Source organism: Anolis carolinensis, unplaced genomic scaffold, assembly GCF_035594765.1.
Source record: "Anolis carolinensis isolate JA03-04 unplaced genomic scaffold, rAnoCar3.1.pri scaffold_7, whole genome shotgun sequence".
NCBI classification, from domain to species: domain Eukaryota; kingdom Metazoa; phylum Chordata; class Lepidosauria; order Squamata; family Dactyloidae; genus Anolis; species Anolis carolinensis.
Window position 1 is genome coordinate 38,468,202 of NW_026943818.1, and position 18,702 is coordinate 38,486,903.

Below are 18,702 nucleotides of genomic sequence, written 5' to 3' on the forward strand. Positions count from 1 at the left end.
CTGCTAGCTTTCTACTTACGGGGAATTTAATACATCTTGTTGTTTACAATAATTTCGTAAATAGAAGACGGAGCAGGAGATGCTATCAAGGGCTTTTTCAATACGAATATCAAGCCGATTTGGCCTTCAATCCTTAAGCCCTGCAAAGCAATCAGCACTGAGCTGCTAGCTTTCTACTTACGGGGAATTTAATACATCTTGTTGTTTACAATAATTTCGTAAATAGAAGACTGAGCAGGAGATGCTATCAAGGGCTTTTTCAATACGAATATCAAGCCGATTTGGCCTTCAATCCTTAAGCCCCGCAAAGCGATCAGCACTGAGCTGCTAGCTTTCTATTTGCGGGGAATTTAATACGTCTTCTTGTTGTTTACAATAATTTTGCAAATAAAAGACGGAGGAGGAGATGCTTTCAAGGACTATTTCAATACGAATATCAAGCCGATTTGGCCTTCAATCCTTAAGCCCTGCAAAGCAATCAGCACTGAGCTGCTAGCTTTCTACTTACGGGGAATTTAATACATCTTGTTGTTTACAATAATTTCGTAAATAGAAGACGGAGCAGGAGATGCTTTCAAGGGCTATTTCAATACGAATATCAAGCCAATTTGGACTTCAATCCTTAAGCCCTGCAAAGCAATCAGCACTGAGCTGCTAGCTTTCTACTTACGGGGAATTTAATACATCTTGTTGTTTACAATAATTTCGTAAATAGAAGACGGAGCAGGAGATGCTATCAAGGGCTTTTTCAATACGAATATCAAGCCGATTTGGCCTTCAATCCTTAAGCCCTGCAAAGCGATCAGCACTGAGCTGCTAGCTTTCTATTTGCGGGGAATTTAATACGTCTTCTTCTTGTTGTTTACAATGATTTTGTAAATAAAAGACGGAGGAGGAGATGCTTTCAAGGACTATTTCAATACGAATATCAAGCCGACTTGGCCTTCAATCCTTAAGCCCTGCAAAGCAATCAGCACTGAGCTGCTAGCTTTCTACTTACGGGGAATTTAATACATCTTGTTTTGTAAATAAAAGACGGAGGAGGAGATGCTTTCAAGGGCTATTTCAATACAAATATCAAGCTAATACAGAGTGTATGGCATAGTATGTTTGGATAGTGATAAGCATGGCTTAGTTGGGAGAGGCCATGACGCCGTTGATCCACGGCAAGTACGGGGCGACACGCGTGTAAATGCCCGGCTTCCTCCAGTTGCCGCAGACACGGGATCCGGCCGTCACCACGCCTTCGGCCACGCCGTGGCAAACCAGGGGCCCTCCGGAGTCGCCCTGCAAGACAGAAGCCGAGAGTTGGGAAAAGGGGCCACAAAGGCCATCTAGTCCACAGCGACCAGCACTGAGCTGCTAGCTTTCTACTTGCGGGGAGTTGAATACTTCTTGTGTACAATGATTTTGTAAATAAAAGACGGAGCAGGAGATGCTTTCAAGGACTGTTTCAATACGAATATCAAGCCAATTTGGCCCCGGCCTTCAATCGTTAAGCCCTGCAAAGCGATCAGCACTGAGCTGCTAGCTTTCTACTTGCGGGGAGTTGAATACTTCTTGTTTATAATGATTTTGTAAATAAAAGACGGAGCAGGAGATGCTTTCAAGGACTGTTTCAATACGAATATCAAGCCAATTTGGCCCCGGCCTTCAATCGTTAAGCCCTGCAAAGCGATCAGCACTGAGCTGCTAGCTTTCTACTTGCGGGGAGTTGAATACTTCTTGTTTATAATGATTTTGTAAATAAAAGACGGAGCAGGAGATGCTTTCAAGGACTATTTCAATACGAATATCAAGCCAATTTGGCCCCGGCCTTCAATCCTTAAGCCCTGCAAAGCGATCAGCACTGAGCTGCTAGCTTTCTACTTGCGGGGAGTTGAATACTTCTTGTGTACAATGATTTTGTAAATAAAAGACGGAGCAGGAGATGCTTTCAAGGACTATTTCAATACGAATATCAAGCCAATTTGGCCCTTGCCTTCATTCCTTAAGCCCTGCAAAGCGATCAGTACTGAGCTGCTAGCTTTCTACTTGCGGGGAGTTGAATACTTCTTGTGTACAATGATTTTGTAAATAAAAGACGGAGGAGGAGATGCTTTCAAGGACTATTTCAATACGAATATCAAGCCAATTTGGCCCCGGCCTTCAATCCTTAAGCCCTGCAAAGCGATCAGCACTGAGCTGATAGCTTTCTACTTGCGGGGAATTTAATACGGCAGGGAGTTCCGCAGGGTATCGAAGTCAGAAGGGACCCCTAAATGTCATCTAGACTATCTATTCGGAAGGCTATGGAGTTTGGAAGGGGCACCCAGAGGATATCTAGTCCATAAATTCTTCGTGCATCATGCGGCAGGGAGTTCCGCAGGGTATAGAAGTCAGAAGGGACCCCTAAAGATCATCTAGACTATCTATTAGGAAGGGCATGGAGTTGGAAGGGGCACCAAGAGGCCATCTAGTCCATAGTTTCTCTGTACATCATGCGGCAGGGAGTTCCACAGGGTATCAAAGTCAGAAGGGACCCCTAAAGGTCATCTAGACTATCTATTTGGAATGCCATTGAGTCTGGCATTGTGTTGGAAGGGGCACCCAGAGGCCATCTAGTCCATAAATTCTTCGTGCCTATGCGGCAGGGAGTTCCACAGGGTATCAAAGTCAGAAGGGGCACCCAGAGGCCATCTAGTCCACAGCTTCTTAGTGCATCATGTGGCAGGGAGTTCCACAGGGTATCGAAGTCCGAAGGGACCCCTAAAGGTCATCTAGACTATCTATTTGGAAGGCCATCAAGATGAAGGGGCACCCAGAGGCCATCTAGTCCATATCTACTTAGTGCATCATGCGGCAAGGAGTTCTGAAGGGTATCAAAGTTAGAAGCGTCCCCTAAAGGTCATCTAGACTATCTATTAGGAAGGCCATTTAGTTGGCAGGGGCACGCAGAGGCTATCTAGTCCACAGCTTATTCGTGCATCATGCAGCAGGGAGTTCCGCAGGGTATCAGAGTTTAGAAGGGAACCCTAAAGATAATCTAGACTATCTATTTAGACGGCCATGGAGTTTGGAAGGGGCACCACGAGGCCATCTAGTCCACAGCTTCTTTGTGCAGCGGGGAGTTCCACAGGGTATAGAAGTCGGAATGGACCCCTAAAGTTCATCTAAGGCTATGGAGTTGGAAGGGGCACCCAGAGGTCATCTAATCCACAATTGGCCCGGGCCATGGAGATGTGAACATGGGCAACAATTGGCCCGGCATGCCTGGTCTAGACACTATCCCAGGGGTCCCCAAACTAAGGCCCGGGGGCCGGAGGCGGCCCATCGAAGCCATTTATCCGGCCCCCATGGCACAAGGGCAGAAGCGGGTTGGACTAAATGACCCAAGGGGTCTCTTCTTCTCTTCCAATCCTCCTCCTCCTTATTATTATTATTATCATTGAGGCTGGGTGGCCATCTGTCAGGGGTGCTTTGCTTGTGCTTTTGATGCACAAAGGCAGAAGGGGGTTAGACTAAATGGTCCAAGGGGTCTCTTCCAATCCTCTTTATTATTATTATTATTATTATTATTATTATTATTATTATTATTATTATTATCATTGAGGCTGGGTGGCCATCTGTCAGGGGTGCTTTGCTTGTGCTTTCGGTGCACAAAGGCAGAAGGGGATTGGACTCAATGGCCCAAAGCAGGGGTCCCCAAACTTTTTAAACAGGGGGCCAGTTCACGATTCTTCGGACCGTTGGAGGGCCGGACTATAGTTGGCCACCGAGCAATAACAACAACAACAAAAGCACAAGCAAAGCACCCCTGACAGATGGCCACCCAGCCTCAATGTTAATAATAATAATAATAATAATAATAATAATAATAATAATAATAATAAAGAGGGTTGGAAGAGACCTTTTGGACCATTGAGTCCAATCCCCTTCTGCCTTTATGCACCAAAAGCACAAGCAAAGCACCCCGGACAGATGGCCACCCAGCCTCAATGTTAATAATAATAATAATAATAATAATAATAATAATAATAATAATAATAATAATAATAATAAAGAGGGTTGGAAGAGACCCTTTGGGCCATTGAGTCCAATCCCCTTCTGCCTTTATGCACCAAAAGCACAAGCAAAGCACCCCGGACAGATGGCCACCCAGCCTCAATGTTAATAATAATAATAATAATAATAATAATAATAATAATAATAATAATAATAATAAAGAGGGTTGGAAGAGACCTTTTGGACCATTGAGTCCAATCCCCTTCTGCCTTTATGCACCAAAAGCACAAGCAAAGCACCCCGGACAGATGGCCACCCAGCCTCAATGTTAATAATAATAATAATAATAATAATAATAATAATAATAATAATAATAATAAAGAGGGTTGGAAGAGACCTTTTGGACCATTGAGTCCAATCCCCTTCTGCCTTTATGCACCAAAAGCACAAGCAAAGCACCCCGGACAGATGGCCACCCAGCCTCAATGTTAATAATAATAATAATAATAATAATAATAATAATAATAATAATAATAATAATAAAGAGGGTTGGAAGAGACCTTTTGGACCATTGAGTCCAATCCCCTTCTGCCTTTATGCACCAAAAGCACAAGCAAAGCACCCCGGACAGATGGCCACCCAGCCTCAATGTTAATAATAATAATAATAATAATAATAATAATAATAATAATAATAATAATAATAAAGAGGGTTGGAAGAGACCCTTTGGGCCATTGAGTCCAATCCCCTTCTGCCTTTATGCACCAAAAGCACAAGCAAAGCACCCCGGACAGATGGCCACCCAGCCTCAATGTTAATAATAATAATAATAATAATAATAATAATAATAATAATAATAATAATAATAAAGAGGGTTGGAAGAGACCCTTTGGGCCATTGAGTCCAATCCCCTTCTGCCTTTATGCACCAAAAGCACAAGCAAAGCACCCCGGACAGATGGCCACCCAGCCTCAATGTTAATAATAATAATCTATATATATAAAAGGATAAAGTTGTGGGCGCAGTGACTATAACAACAAAACTAAACATCCCAGAAATATGAAACTTGGCAATACAATGCAAAAGCCTTGCCTCCCGGTTACAATAACACAACCACACCACAAAACCACAATCCGGACCCACAAAACTCACAACAACAAATCATGACTATAACAACATAACTAAATGCCCTAGAAATACAAAGCTTGGCAACACAACACAAAAGCCTTCTCTCCCGGTTGTAACAACACAACCACACCACAAAACCACAATCCGGACCCATAAAACTCACAACAATGCATCGTGACTATAACAACACAACTAAACGCCCCAGAAATACGAAACTTGGCACACAACTAAATGCCCCAGAAATACAAAACTTGACAACACAACGCAAAAGCCTTGCCTCGTGGTTGTAACAATACAAACACACCACAAAACCACAATCCGGATGCACAAAACTCACAACAAAGCATCGTGACTATAACAACACAAGTAAATGCCCCAGAAATACGAAACATGGCAACACAACGCAAAAGCCTTCCCTCCCGGTTGTAACAACACAACCACACCACAAAACCACAATCCAGACCCATAAAACTCACAAAAATGCATCGTGACTATAACAACACAACTAAACGCCCCAGAAATACGAAACTTGGCACACAACTAAACGCCCCAGAAATATAAAACTTGACAACACAACACAAAAGCCTTGCCTCCCGGTTGTAACAACACAACCACACCACAAAACCACAATCCAGACCCACAAAACTCACAACAATGCATCGTGACTATAACAACACAACTAAACGCCCCAGAAATACGAAACTTGGCACACAACTAAATGCCCCAGAAATACAAAACTTGACTACACAACACAAAAGCCTTTTCTCCTGGTTGTAACAACACAACTACACCACAAAACCACAATCCGGACCCACAAAACTCACAACAATGCATCGTGACTATAACACAACTAAACGCCCCAGAAATACAAAATTTGACAACACAAAAGCATTCCCTCCCGATTGTAACAACACAACCACACCACAAAACCACAATCCGGACCCACAAAACTCACAACAATGCATCGTGACTATAACACAACTAAACGCCCCAGAAATACAAAATTTGACAACGCAAAAGCATTCCCTCCCGATTGTAACAACACAACCACACCACAAAACCACAATCCGGACCCACAAAACTCACAACAATGCATCGTGACTATAACAACACAACTAAACGCCCCAGAAATACAAAACTTGGCACACAACTAAACGACCCAGAAATACAAAACTTCGCAACACAACACAAAAGCCGTGCCTCTCAGTTGTAACAACACAACCACACCACAAAACCACAATCCAGACCCACAAAACTCACAACAACACATTGTGACTATAACAAATACAAAATTTGACAACACAACTCATCCACCTCCCCAATCCCTACATTCACACTTGGCTTCCAAAAAAACAATTACAATAATAACAATGACAACAACAACAACAATAAGAATCAACACCATCACAGGCAAGAAACAGCCAGGCACTGAGGCTGAGAGGCCAGTCAGTGCTACACTGGGCCTCCAAAAAACAATACAGTAGCATCTAACTTATCCAACCTTCATGACCACAACAACAACAACAATAATAAACACCTACACAGGCAAAACAAAAAAAAGACTATTGTACCACAATAAAAATATAAACCGCACTCAGCAGAATCAGACATTACAACTAACAACAAACCAAAGACAACAGGGATCTCAAGCAATTATCAATCAACACAAAAATTGAAGAAGGTAACAGACTTCAAATACTACTATTAATGTGAGTATAAAGAAGGGTGGAGGTCACAGCATCAATACAACCTAATGTAGACTGACCAACACCACCAGACTCAGACACAGCAACGCGTGGCCGGGCACAGCTAGTAATAATAATAATAATAATAATAATAATAATAATAATAATGAGGGTTGGAAGAGACCTTTTGGACCATTGAGTCCAATCCCCTTCTGCCTTTATGCACCAAAAGCACAAGCAAAGCACCCCGGACAGATGGCCACCCAGCCTCAATGTTAATAATAATAATAATAATAATAATAATAATAATAATAATAATAATAATAATAATAATAAAGAGGGTTGGAAGAGACCTTTTGGACCATTGAGTCCAATCCCCTTCTGCCTTTATGCACCAAAAGCACAAGCAAAGCACCCCGGACAGATGGCCACCCAGCCTCAATGTTAATAATAATAATAAGGAGGAGGAGAATTGGAAGAGAAGAAGAGACCCCTTGGGTCATTTAGTCCAACCCCCTTCTGCCCTTGTGCCGTGGGGGCCGGATAAATGGCTTCGATGGGCCGCATCCGGCCCCCGGGCCTTAGTTTGGGGACCCCTGGCCCAAAGGGTCTCTTCCAACACTTTTGTTGTTGTTGTTGTTGTTATTGTTCGGTGGCCAACTATAGTCCGGCCCTCCAACGGTCCAAAGAATCGTGAACTGCCCCCTGTTTAAAAAGTTTGGGGCCCCCTGCACTATCCTATTGATTCAGCCTGGAATCGCATTGGCCTTTGTCGCTGCCGCATCACACTCTTGGCTTATGCTCAGCTTATTTTCTGCTAAGACTACGAGATATGTGTATCCGAGAGGCGCTACCTTGCAGGTGTCTCTGCGCACGCTCTTGACCTCGGTGCACATCATCCTGGGCGTGATCTCCCCGTCGTGGAAGCGCCGCTCGTTGCACTCGGCCCGGCTCATGGTGGGCAGCTCGGCCCACTGCAGCCGGTCCGGCCGCTGCCCGGTGTTCTTGGTGAAGCCCCACCCGGCCGCCAGGCAGAAGGTCCTCGCCGGCAATTCCCGGTCCTCGCTTTGGAGCGGCAAAGTCTTCACGTCGGGGCCCAGGGTGGCCGGCTCGGACAGCTGCCACGGAGGCAAAAAGAGAGAGTGACCACCACGACCTTCCACCTCCAAGGGCATGTCTATGGCTTTCTAGGGGCGGGGGTCCCACCTGGACGAGAAGGAGGTCGTCCTCGTTGGTCTCCTCGCTGCTCCCGGGGTGGGCGGCCAAGCGGCGGACCCCGTAGAGGCGCTTGTTGGGTTCGGGGGCCGTGAGCGAATGGGCCCCTAAGAGCACCTGGAAGGTCCCGTTGGCCCTGCGGACAGAACCAGGGATCCAGTCACATACGTGTTCGCCAGGAGGACACGCTTGGACAGGGGCGGCTGGAGCGGTAGGACGACTAAGCAACTGCGGGTGGAGGGGGATCGAAATGGGTCCCGAAAGGTCATCTAGACTATCTATTTAAACAGCGATTAAGTCTTGCATAGAGTTGGAACGGATAGTCCCAGGCCATCTAATCTTTGTGCATCTTGTGGCAGGGAGTTCCACAGGGTATAGAAGCTGGGAGGGGCCCCGAAAGGTCATCTAGACTATCTATTTAAACAGCGATTAAGTCTCGCATAGAGTTGGAACGTATAGTCCCAGGCCATCTAATCTTTGTGCATCTTGTGGCAGGGAGTTCCACAGGGTATAGAAGCTGGGAGGGGCCCCGAAAGGTCATCTAGACTATCTATTTAAACAGCGATTAAGTCTCGCATAGAGTTGGAACGGATAGTCCCAGGCCATCTAAGGTTTGTGCATCTTGTGGCAGGGAGTTCCACAGGGTATAGAAGCTGGGAGGGGCCCCTAAAGGTCATCTAGACCAGGGGTCCCCAAACTTTTAAAGCAAAGGGCCGGCCCACAATCCTTCAGACTGTGGAGGGGCCGAATTATCATTTGGGGAAAAAACCCGAACAAATTCCTATGCACACTGCACATATCTTATTGGCAGTGCAAAACAACGACAATAACAATGAAAGAACAATACAATATTTAAACATGAAAATAATTTTAACCAACATAAACCTATCAGGATTTCAATAGGAAGTGTGGGCCTGCTTCTGGCCAATGAGATAGTCAGGTTAATTAGGATTGTTGTTGTTGTTGTGTGTCTTCAAGTCATTTCAGACTTTGGGCGAGCTTAAGTCCGAAATTATTTATTTATTCATTTACTACATTTATTTACTACATTTATATCCCACCCTAATCACCCCAAGGAGAACTCAGAGCAGCTGTATGTACTTACAGTATATTATATTATTAGCATAGCACAATATTAGCATTATATATTACTATATTGAACTATATCACTATACTGTAATATTATATGTAATATATAACATATAATTAATATAGGGTATTATTATTAGTATTATATTGTATAAAATGATAATATTATTATCAATATCATATGTATATACAATATATTATATTATTAAAACAGATATAAATATATTCTATTATAAATGAGGGCGGGGGCCAGGTAAATGACCTTGGAGGGCCGCATCCGGCCCCCGGGCCTTAGTTTGGGGACCCCTGATCTAGACTATCTATTTAAACAGCGATTAAGTCTCGCATAGAGTTGGAACGGATAGTCCCAGGCCATCTAAGGTTTGTGCATCTTGTGGCAGGGAGTTCCACAGGGTATAGAAGCTGGGAGGGGCCCCGAAAGGTCATCTAGACTATCTATTTAAACAGCGATTAAGTCTCGCATAGAGTTGGAACGGATAGTCCCAGGCCATCTAAGGTTTGTGCGTCTTGTGGCAGGGAGTTCCACAGGGTATAGAAGCTGGGAGGGGCCCCGAAAGGTCATCTAGACTATCTATTTAAACAGCGATTAAGTCTCGCATAGAGTTGGAACGGATAGTCCCAGGCCATCTAAGGTTTGTGCATCTTGTGGCAGGGAGTTCCACAGGGTATAGAAGCTGGGAGGGGCCCCGAAAGGTCATCTAGACTATCTATTTAAACAGCGATTAAGTCTCGCATAGAGTTGGAACGGATAGTCCCAGGCCATCTAAGGTTTGTGCGTCTTGTGGCAGGGAGTTCCACAGGGTATAGAAGCTGGGAGGGGCCCCTAAAGGTCATCTAGACTATCTATTTAAACAGCGATTAAGTCTCGCATAGAGTTGGAACGGATAGTCCCAGGCCATCTAATCTCTGTGCATCTTGTGGCAGGGAGTTCCACAGGGTATAGAAGCTGGGAGGGGCCCCGAAAGGTCATCTAGACTATCTATTTAAACAGCGATTAAGTCTCGCATAGAGTTGGAACGGATAGTCCCAGGCCATCTAATCTCTGTGCATCTTGTGGCAGGGAGTTCCACAGGGTATAGAAGCTGGGAGGGGCCCCGAAAGGTCATCTAGACTATCTATTTAAACAGTGATTAAGTCTCGCATAGAGTTGGAACGGATAGTCCCAGGCCATCTAAGGTTTGTGCGTCTTGTGGCAGGGAGTTCCACAGGGTAAAGAAGCTGGGAGGGGCCCCGAAAGGTCATCTAGACTATCTATTTAAACAGCGATTAAGTCTCGCATAGAGTTGGAACGGATAGTCCCAGGCCATCTAAGGTTTGTGCGTCTTGTGGCAGGGAGTTCCACAGGGTATAGAAGCTGGGAGGGGCCCCGAAAGGTCATCTAGACTATCTATTTAAACAGCGATTAAGTCTCGCATAGAGTTGGAACGGATAGTCCCAGGCCATCTAATCTCTGTGCATCTTGTGGCAGGGAGTTCCACAGGGTATAGAAGCTGGGAGGGGCCCCTAAAGGTCATCTAGACTATCTATTTAAACAGCGATTAAGTCTCGCATAGAGTTGGAACGGATAGTCCCAGGCCATCTAATCTTTGTGCATCTTGTGGCAGGGAGTTCCACAGGGTATAGAAGCTGGGAGGGGCCCCTAAAGGTCATCTAGACTATCTATTTAAACAGCGATTAAGTCTCGCATAGAGTTGGAACGGATAGTCCCAGGCCATCTAATCTCTGTGCATCTTGTGGCAGGGAGTTCCACAGGGTATAGAATCTGGGAGGGGCCCCTAAAGGTCATCTAGACTATCTATTTAAACAGCGATTAAGTCTCGCATAGAGTTGGAACGGATAGTCCCAGGCCATCTAATCTCTGTGCATCTTGTGGCAGGGAGTTCCACAGGGTATAGAATCTGGGAGGGGCCCCTAAAGGTCATCTAGACTATCTATTTAAACAGCGATTAAGTCTCGCATAGAGTTGGAACGGATAGTCCCAGGCCATCTAATCTCTGTGCATCTTGTGGCAGGGAGTTCCACAGGGTATAGAAGCTGGGAGGGGCCCCTAAAGGTCATCTAGACTATCTATTTAAACAGCGATTAAGTCTCGCATAGAGTTGGAACGGATAGTCCCAGGCCATCTAATCTCTGTGCATCTTGTGGCAGGGAGTTCCACAGGGTATAGAAGCTGGGAGGGGCCCCTAAAGGTCATCTAGACTATCTAGTAGGCATGTCTGATCGATGAAAAAAATGTTTCCATTCTCGTTTCTAAAGTAGGGGGCGCTGGCGCTTCAATATAGAAAGTATTTCTGATTTTTTTCACCCAAAAATTTCAGATATTTCCGAAAATTCGTATTGATTCTAAATGTTTCTAAAATAGCAGACGCGCATGCGCAATCACAAAAAAAAAAAAAGGAACGGGGGGGGGGGCTTTTACAGGGCTCTCCCACCCTCATTTCTTGAGCTATCCTCATCAAATTTGCCATGCCCTTGCAAGTTGTGCAAAGATACTTTGAAAACTAGAAATTCCCTTGCTATATTTGCAAGCAAGAAGGACACTGGAAACCAAATTTTTTTTGGGGGGGCGGGGGGCGGGGAATTAACGAACCATTAAGAGAGAATTAGAGAATGGGCCAACAATGGTTCGAATTACATTGCTGGTTGCGCTGTGAGACAATGTCTCGGAATGCGTCTCAAAAAGCGAGAACAATCCGAAATAAATCCGATATATGATTCAAAACGATTTTTTGGACATGTCTACTATCTAGTTAGAAGGCTATGTCATCTAGCATGGAGCTGGAACAGGAAACCCAAAGGCGTTCTTATGGCTTGGTGCATCCCGCAGCAGGGAGTTCCACCGGGTATCGAAATCGTTAGAGACCCCTAGAGGTCATCTAGACTATAACTTCTTCCTGCATCTTGCGGCAGGGAGTTCCACAGGGTATCAAAGTCAGAAGGGGTCCATAGAGGTCATCTAGACCATCTACAGTAGTTTGAAATCTATGGTGTCTAGCATGGAGCTGGAACAGGAAACCCAAATGCGTTCTTATGGCTTAGTGCATCCTGCAGCAGGGAGTTCCACCAGGTATCGAAATCGTTAGGGACCCCTAGAGGTCATCTAGACCATCTATTGAAACGGCCATTGAGTCTAGCATAGAGTTGGAAGGGATACTCAGAGGCCATCCAATCCATAGTTTCTTTGTGCATCTTGCGGCAGGGAGTTCCGCAGGGTATCAAAGTCGGAAGGGATCCCTAAAGGTCATCTAGACCATCTACGGTAGTTAGAAAGCTAAGCATGGAGCTGGAACAGTAAACCCAAATGCGTTCTTATGGCTTGGTGCATCTTGCGGCAGGGAGTTCCACGGGGTATCAAAGTCAGAAGGGGTCCCTAGAGGTCATCTAGACTATCTAGTTAGAAGGCTATGTCATTAGCATGTAGCTAGGAGGGGAACCCAAATCCGTTCTTACGGCTTAGTGCATCCTGCATCAGGGAGTTCCACAGGGTATCGAAATCGTTAGGGAGCCCTAGAGGTCATCTAGACTATAATTTCTTCCTGCATCTTGCGGCAGGGAGTTCCACAAAGTATCGAAATAGGAAGGGACCCCTAGAGGTCATCTAGACCATCTATTTAAAATGCCATTGAGTCTAGCAATGTAGAGGTCATCTAGACCATCTACAGTAGTTAGAAATCTATGGCATCTAGCATAGAGCTGGAACAGGAAACCCAAACGCATTCTTATGGCTTGGTGCATCCTGCAGCAGGGAGTTCCACAGCGTATCAACGTCAGAAGGGGTCTCTAAAGGTCATCTAGACTATCTATTTAAAATGCCATTGAGTCTAGCAATGTAGAGGTCATCTAGACCATCTACAGTAGTTAGAAATCTATGGCATCTAGCATAGAGCTGGAACAGGAAACCCAAACGCATTCTTATGGCTTGGTGCATCCTGCAGCAGGGAGTTCCACAGCGTATCAACGTCAGAAGGGGTCTCTAAAGGTCATCTAGACTATCTATTTAAAAGGCCATTGAGTCTAGCATAGAGTTGGAAGCGATACTCAGAGGCCATTTAATCCATAGTTTCTTTGTGCATCTTGCGGCAGGGAGTTCCAAAGGGTATCAAAGTCAGAAGGGATCCCTAAAGATCATCTAGACCATCTACAGTAGTTAGAAAGCTATGGCATCTAGCATGTAGCTGGAACAGGAAACCCAAATGCGTTCTTATGGCTTGGTGCAGCCTGCAGCAGGGAGTTCCAATAATAATAATAATAATAATAATAATAATAATAATAATAATAATGACTCTGAAGGGGAATCCTTTGTTGGGAGCACTCACGTGTCTTCCAAGCAGTGGGCCGCACTCAGCACCCACTCCTGGGAGATGAGGAACCCTCCGCAGATGTGTTTCCCGCCTTCTTGCAGGGAGGCCATGTAGGGCATGGCGTGCGGGGCGGTCTCTCGGCCCCCCAAGATGCGGCCCCGGGGCCGGCCTGTGTCATAGGAGAGGTCATAGAATCAATAATAATAATAATAATAATAATGCAAAATTATTATTATTAATAAATATTATTAATAAAAACCCAAAATGCAGACTGTGCAAGGAAACCGACGAAACCATGGATCATATCCTCAGCTGCTGTAGGAAAATTGCACAGACAGACTACAAACAGAGGCACAACTATGTGGCCCAAAGGATTCATTGGAACTTATGCCTCAAGTCCCACCTCCCAGCAGCAAAGAACTGGTGGGATCACAAACCTGCAAAAGTCTTGGAAAATGAGCACGCAAAGATACTGTGGGACTTCCGAATCCAGACTGACAAAGTTCTGGAACACAACACACCAGACATCACAGTTGTGGAAAAGAAAAAGGTTTGGATCATGGATGTCGCCATCCCAGGTGACAGTCGCATTGATGAAAAACAACAGGAAAAACTCAGCCGCTATCAGGACCTCAAGATTGAACTGCAAAGACTCTGGCAGAAACCAGTGCAGGTGGTCCCGGTGGTGATGGGCACACTGGGTGCTGTGGTAAAAGATCTCAGCCGGCATTTCGAAACAATAGACATTGACAAAATTATCTGCCAACTGCAAAAGGCCACCCTACGGGGATCTGCAGCATCATCTGAAAATACATCACACAGTCCTAATAATAATAATAATAATACATCACACAGTCCTAGACACTTGGGAAGAGTTCGACTTGTGGTTTTGTGATATGAAATCCAGCATGTCTATCTTGTTTGCTGTGTCATAATAATAATAATAATAATAATAATAATAATAATAATAATAATAATAATAATAATAATGATAATAATAATAATAATAATAGAGTTGGAAAACACCACATGGGCCATCTAGTCCAACTCTCCATCATGCAGGAAAAGCACAATTAAAGCACTCCCAACAGATGACCATCCAAAATAATAATAATAATAATGGTAGTAATAATAAATGACCATTCAAAATAATAATAATAATAATAATAATAATAATAATAATAATGGTAGTAATAATGAATGACCATTCAAAATATAATAATAGTAATAATAATAATAATAATAATAATAATAATAATAAGTAGTAGTAGTACTAATAAATGTCCATTCCAAATAATAATAATAATAATAATAATAAGTAGTAGTAGTAATAAATGTCAATTCCAAATAATAATAATAATAATAATAATAATAATAATAATAATTGGGAAGTGTTCGACTTGTGATTTTGTGATATGAAATCCAGCATATCTGTCTTGTTTGCTGTGTCATAGTAAAATAGTAATAATAATAATAATAATAATAATAATAATAATAATAAATCACACAGTCCTAGACACTTGGGAAGTGTTTGTGAAACAAAATCCAGCATATCTATCATGTTTGCTGTGTCATACAATAATAATAATAATAATAATAATAATAATAATAATAATAATAATAATAATAATATAATACATCACACAGTCCTAGACGCTTGGGAAGTGTTCGACTTGTGGTTTTGTGATATGAAATCCAGCATGTCTATCTTGTTTGCTGTGTCATAAAATAATAATAATAATAATAATAATAATAATAATATAATAATAATAATAATATAATAATAATAATAATAATAATAAGAAGAAGAAGAAGAAGAAGAAGAAGAAGAAGAGTTGGAAGACACCACATGGGCCATCTAGTCCAGGAAAGGCACAACCAAAGCACCCTCGACAGATGGCCACCCAGCCTCTGTTTCAAAGCCTCCACCAGACTCTGCGGCAGAGAGTTCCACTGGTGAACAGCTCTAAGAATGTCTTCCTAACGTTCAGTGGCATCTCCTTCCCTCTCATTTGAACCCAGTCTCAAAACAAGCCGGATAAAGAAGTAAATAAATCCATCGTTCCAAGAGAGAGAAAGCAGCATATTATTATTATTATTATTATTATTATTATTATTATTATTATTATTATTATTGATAATAGACCCTTAACGGAGGTCATGAGGGACTCACCATAGGCGCCAATGGCGCTGCAGAATAAAACGATCCCGACCGCCGACAGCATCCTCAACACGACGGATCCCGCCGAGTCCAGAGAGAAGTATTATATACACACACCTTCCTTCGGGAAGGTCCCAAGATCATTTGAGGAACGTTTCCGGCTCCGAAAACAAACAAGACCCGGCCCTGGCGCAGATGTCTCTTCTTGGCACCGAGACCGGAAAGCCTGGCTTCCTCCTCGGGAAGAAAGAGGATTGTTTCACTGTCAGACACCATCCGATCCCTCCCGACAGATGGCTATCCCGTCCGGCTTCATTCTACTATGCAGGAAGACACCATCCAATCCCTCCCGACAGATGGCCATCCAGTCCGGTTTCAATCTAACATGCAGGAAGACACCATCTGATTCCCCGTATAGGGAAACACCATCAAAGCCTTCCTGACAGATGGCCATGCAGTCCAACTTCATTCTGCTATGCAGGAAGACTTCATTCAATCCCTCTCGAGAGTTGGCCATCAGCTTCATTCTACTATAAAGACACCATCCAAACCCTCCCGACAGATGGCCATGCAGTCCGGCTTCATTCTACTATGCTGGAAGACACCATCCAATCCCTCCCAACAGATGGCCATCCAGTCAGGCTTCAATCTAGCATGTGGGAAGACACCATCTGATTCTCCCATATAGGGAAACACCATCAAAGCCTTCCTGACAGAGGGCCATGCAGTCCGACTTCATTCTACTATGCTGGAAGACACCGTTCGATCCCTCCCAACAGATGGCCATCTAAACCAGCTTCAATCTACTATAAAGACACCATTCAATCCCTCCCGACAGATGGCCATCCCGTCCAGCTTCATTCTACTATAAAGACATCATTCGATCCCTCCCAACAGATGGCCACCCAGTCTGGTTTCATTCTACTATGTAGGAAAACACCATTCGATCCCTCCCGACAGATGGCCATCTAAACCAGCATCATTCTACTATAAAGTCATCATTCGATCCCTCCCGACAGATGGCCATCCCGTCCGGCATAATTCTACTATGCTGTAAGACACCGTTCGATCCCTCCCGACAGATGGCCATCCCGTCCGGTTTCAATCTAGCATGCAGGAAGACACCATCTGATTCCCCGTATAGGGAAACACCATCAAAGCCTTCCTGACAGAGGGCCATGCAGTCCGACTTCATTCTACTATGCAGGAAGACACCATTCAATCCCTCCCGACAGATGGCCATCCCGTCCAGCTTAATTCTACTATAAAGACATCATTCGATCCCTCCTGACAGATGGCCATCTAATCCAGCTTCATTCTACTATAAAGACACCATTCAATCCCTCTTGACAGATGGACATCCAGTCCGGCTTCATTCTACTATGTAGGAAAACACCATTCGATCCCTCCCGACAGATGGCCATCTAAACCAGCTTCAATCTACTATAAAGACACCATTCAATCCCTCCCGACAGATGGCCATCCCGTCCAGCTTAATTCTACTATAAAGACACCATTCAATCCCTCCCGACAGATGGCCATCCCGTCCAGCTTAATTCTACTATAAAGACATCATTCGATCCCTCCCGACAGATGGCCATCCCGTCCAGCTTAATTCTACTATAAAGACATCATTCGATCCCTCCCGACAGATGGCCATCTAATCCAGCATCATTCTACTATAAAGACACCATTCAATCCCTCTTGACAGATGGACATCCAGTCCGGCTTCATTCTACTATGTAGGAAAACACCATTCAATCCCTCCCGACAGATGGCCATCTAATCCAGCTTCATTCTACTATAAAGACACCATTCAATCCCTCCCGACAGATGGCCATCCAGTCCGGCTTCAATCTAGCATGTGGGAAGACACCATCTGATTCTCCCGTATTGGGAAACACCATCAAAGCCTTCCTGACAGATGGCCATGCAGTCCGGCTTCATTCTACTATGATGGAAGACAGCATTCAAGCCCTCCCAACAGATGGCCATCTCTTTGCAAGATCTAAAATATACATCTATCTATCTATCCATCCATCCATTCGATCCCTCCCGACGGATGGCCATGCCGTCCGGCTTCATTCTACTATGCTGGAAGACACCATCCAATCCATCCCGACAGATAGTCTATGGTATCTATCTATCTATCTATCTATCTATCTATCTATCTATCTATCTATCTATTTCTCTATATCTACTTATATAACAAGGGAGGCTCATTGTTCTGAACTCCATCTGCCCCTTTTCCAACGAAACCCGGAAAAACCGGCCTCGCTTATCTTATCTCTCTCCATCCAAAGCAGGAAACCACGGGCCGGCCAATGCAAACAGTCAAGGAAAAAGCTGCTTCTTGTTTTGTTCTCCGAGCACGAAAAAATTCCCCCGAACGAGGAAATTCCCAAAGTCTCTGGATTCGGAAATATTTTTTTGCGCAGAGACTGGGATGAAGTTGTAGTTCACCTCCGTCCAATGAACCCAAACCAGGATGGATCTGGACCCAACTTGGAGCTCATACTTGATACGTTGAAATGTCATTTCTGGAAGGGTTTGGGTGATGGCCAACCTATGACACGCGTGTCAGCACTGACACGCCTAGCCATTTTTGGACTATTATTATTATTATTATTATTATTATTATTATGACACAGCAAACAAGATAGATATGCTGGATTTTGTATCACAAAATCCCAAGTCGAACTCTTCCCAAGCGTCTACGACTGTGTGATGTATTATTATTATTATTATTATTATTATTATTATTATTATTATTATTATTATTACACGGCAAACAAGATAGACATGCTGGATTTCGTATCACAAAATCCCAAGTCGAACTCTTCCCAAGCGTCTAGGACTGTGTGATGTATTATTATTATTATTATTATTATTATTATTATTATTATTATTATTATGACACAGCAAACAAGATAGATATGCTGGATTTCATATCACAAAACCACAAGTTGAACTCTTCCCAAGTGTCTAGGACTGTGTGATGTATTATTATTATTATTATTATTATTATTACACGGCAAACAAGATAGACATGCTGGATTTCGTATCACAAAATCCCAAGTCGAACTCTTCCCAAGCGTCTAGGACTGTGTGATGTATT

The 18,702-nt window shown here is 43.7% G+C and overlaps 1 protein-coding gene across 1 annotated transcript; it reads right to left on the minus strand.

Moving 5' to 3' along the window:
* Positions 1–1,048: 1,048 nt before the first annotated feature.
* Positions 1,049–15,756, minus strand: cfd (complement factor D). Its single transcript, XM_062960323.1, has 5 exons — positions 15,597–15,756; positions 13,439–13,592; positions 8,004–8,148; positions 7,652–7,915; positions 1,049–1,287 (listed from the first exon to the last, which is right to left on the minus strand). Exons 1-5 carry the CDS (start codon positions 15,646–15,648, stop codon positions 1,132–1,134), a joined length of 771 nt encoding a protein of 256 aa, XP_062816393.1. The 5' UTR covers positions 15,649–15,756; the 3' UTR covers positions 1,049–1,131.
* Positions 15,757–18,702: the final 2,946 nt, after the last annotated feature.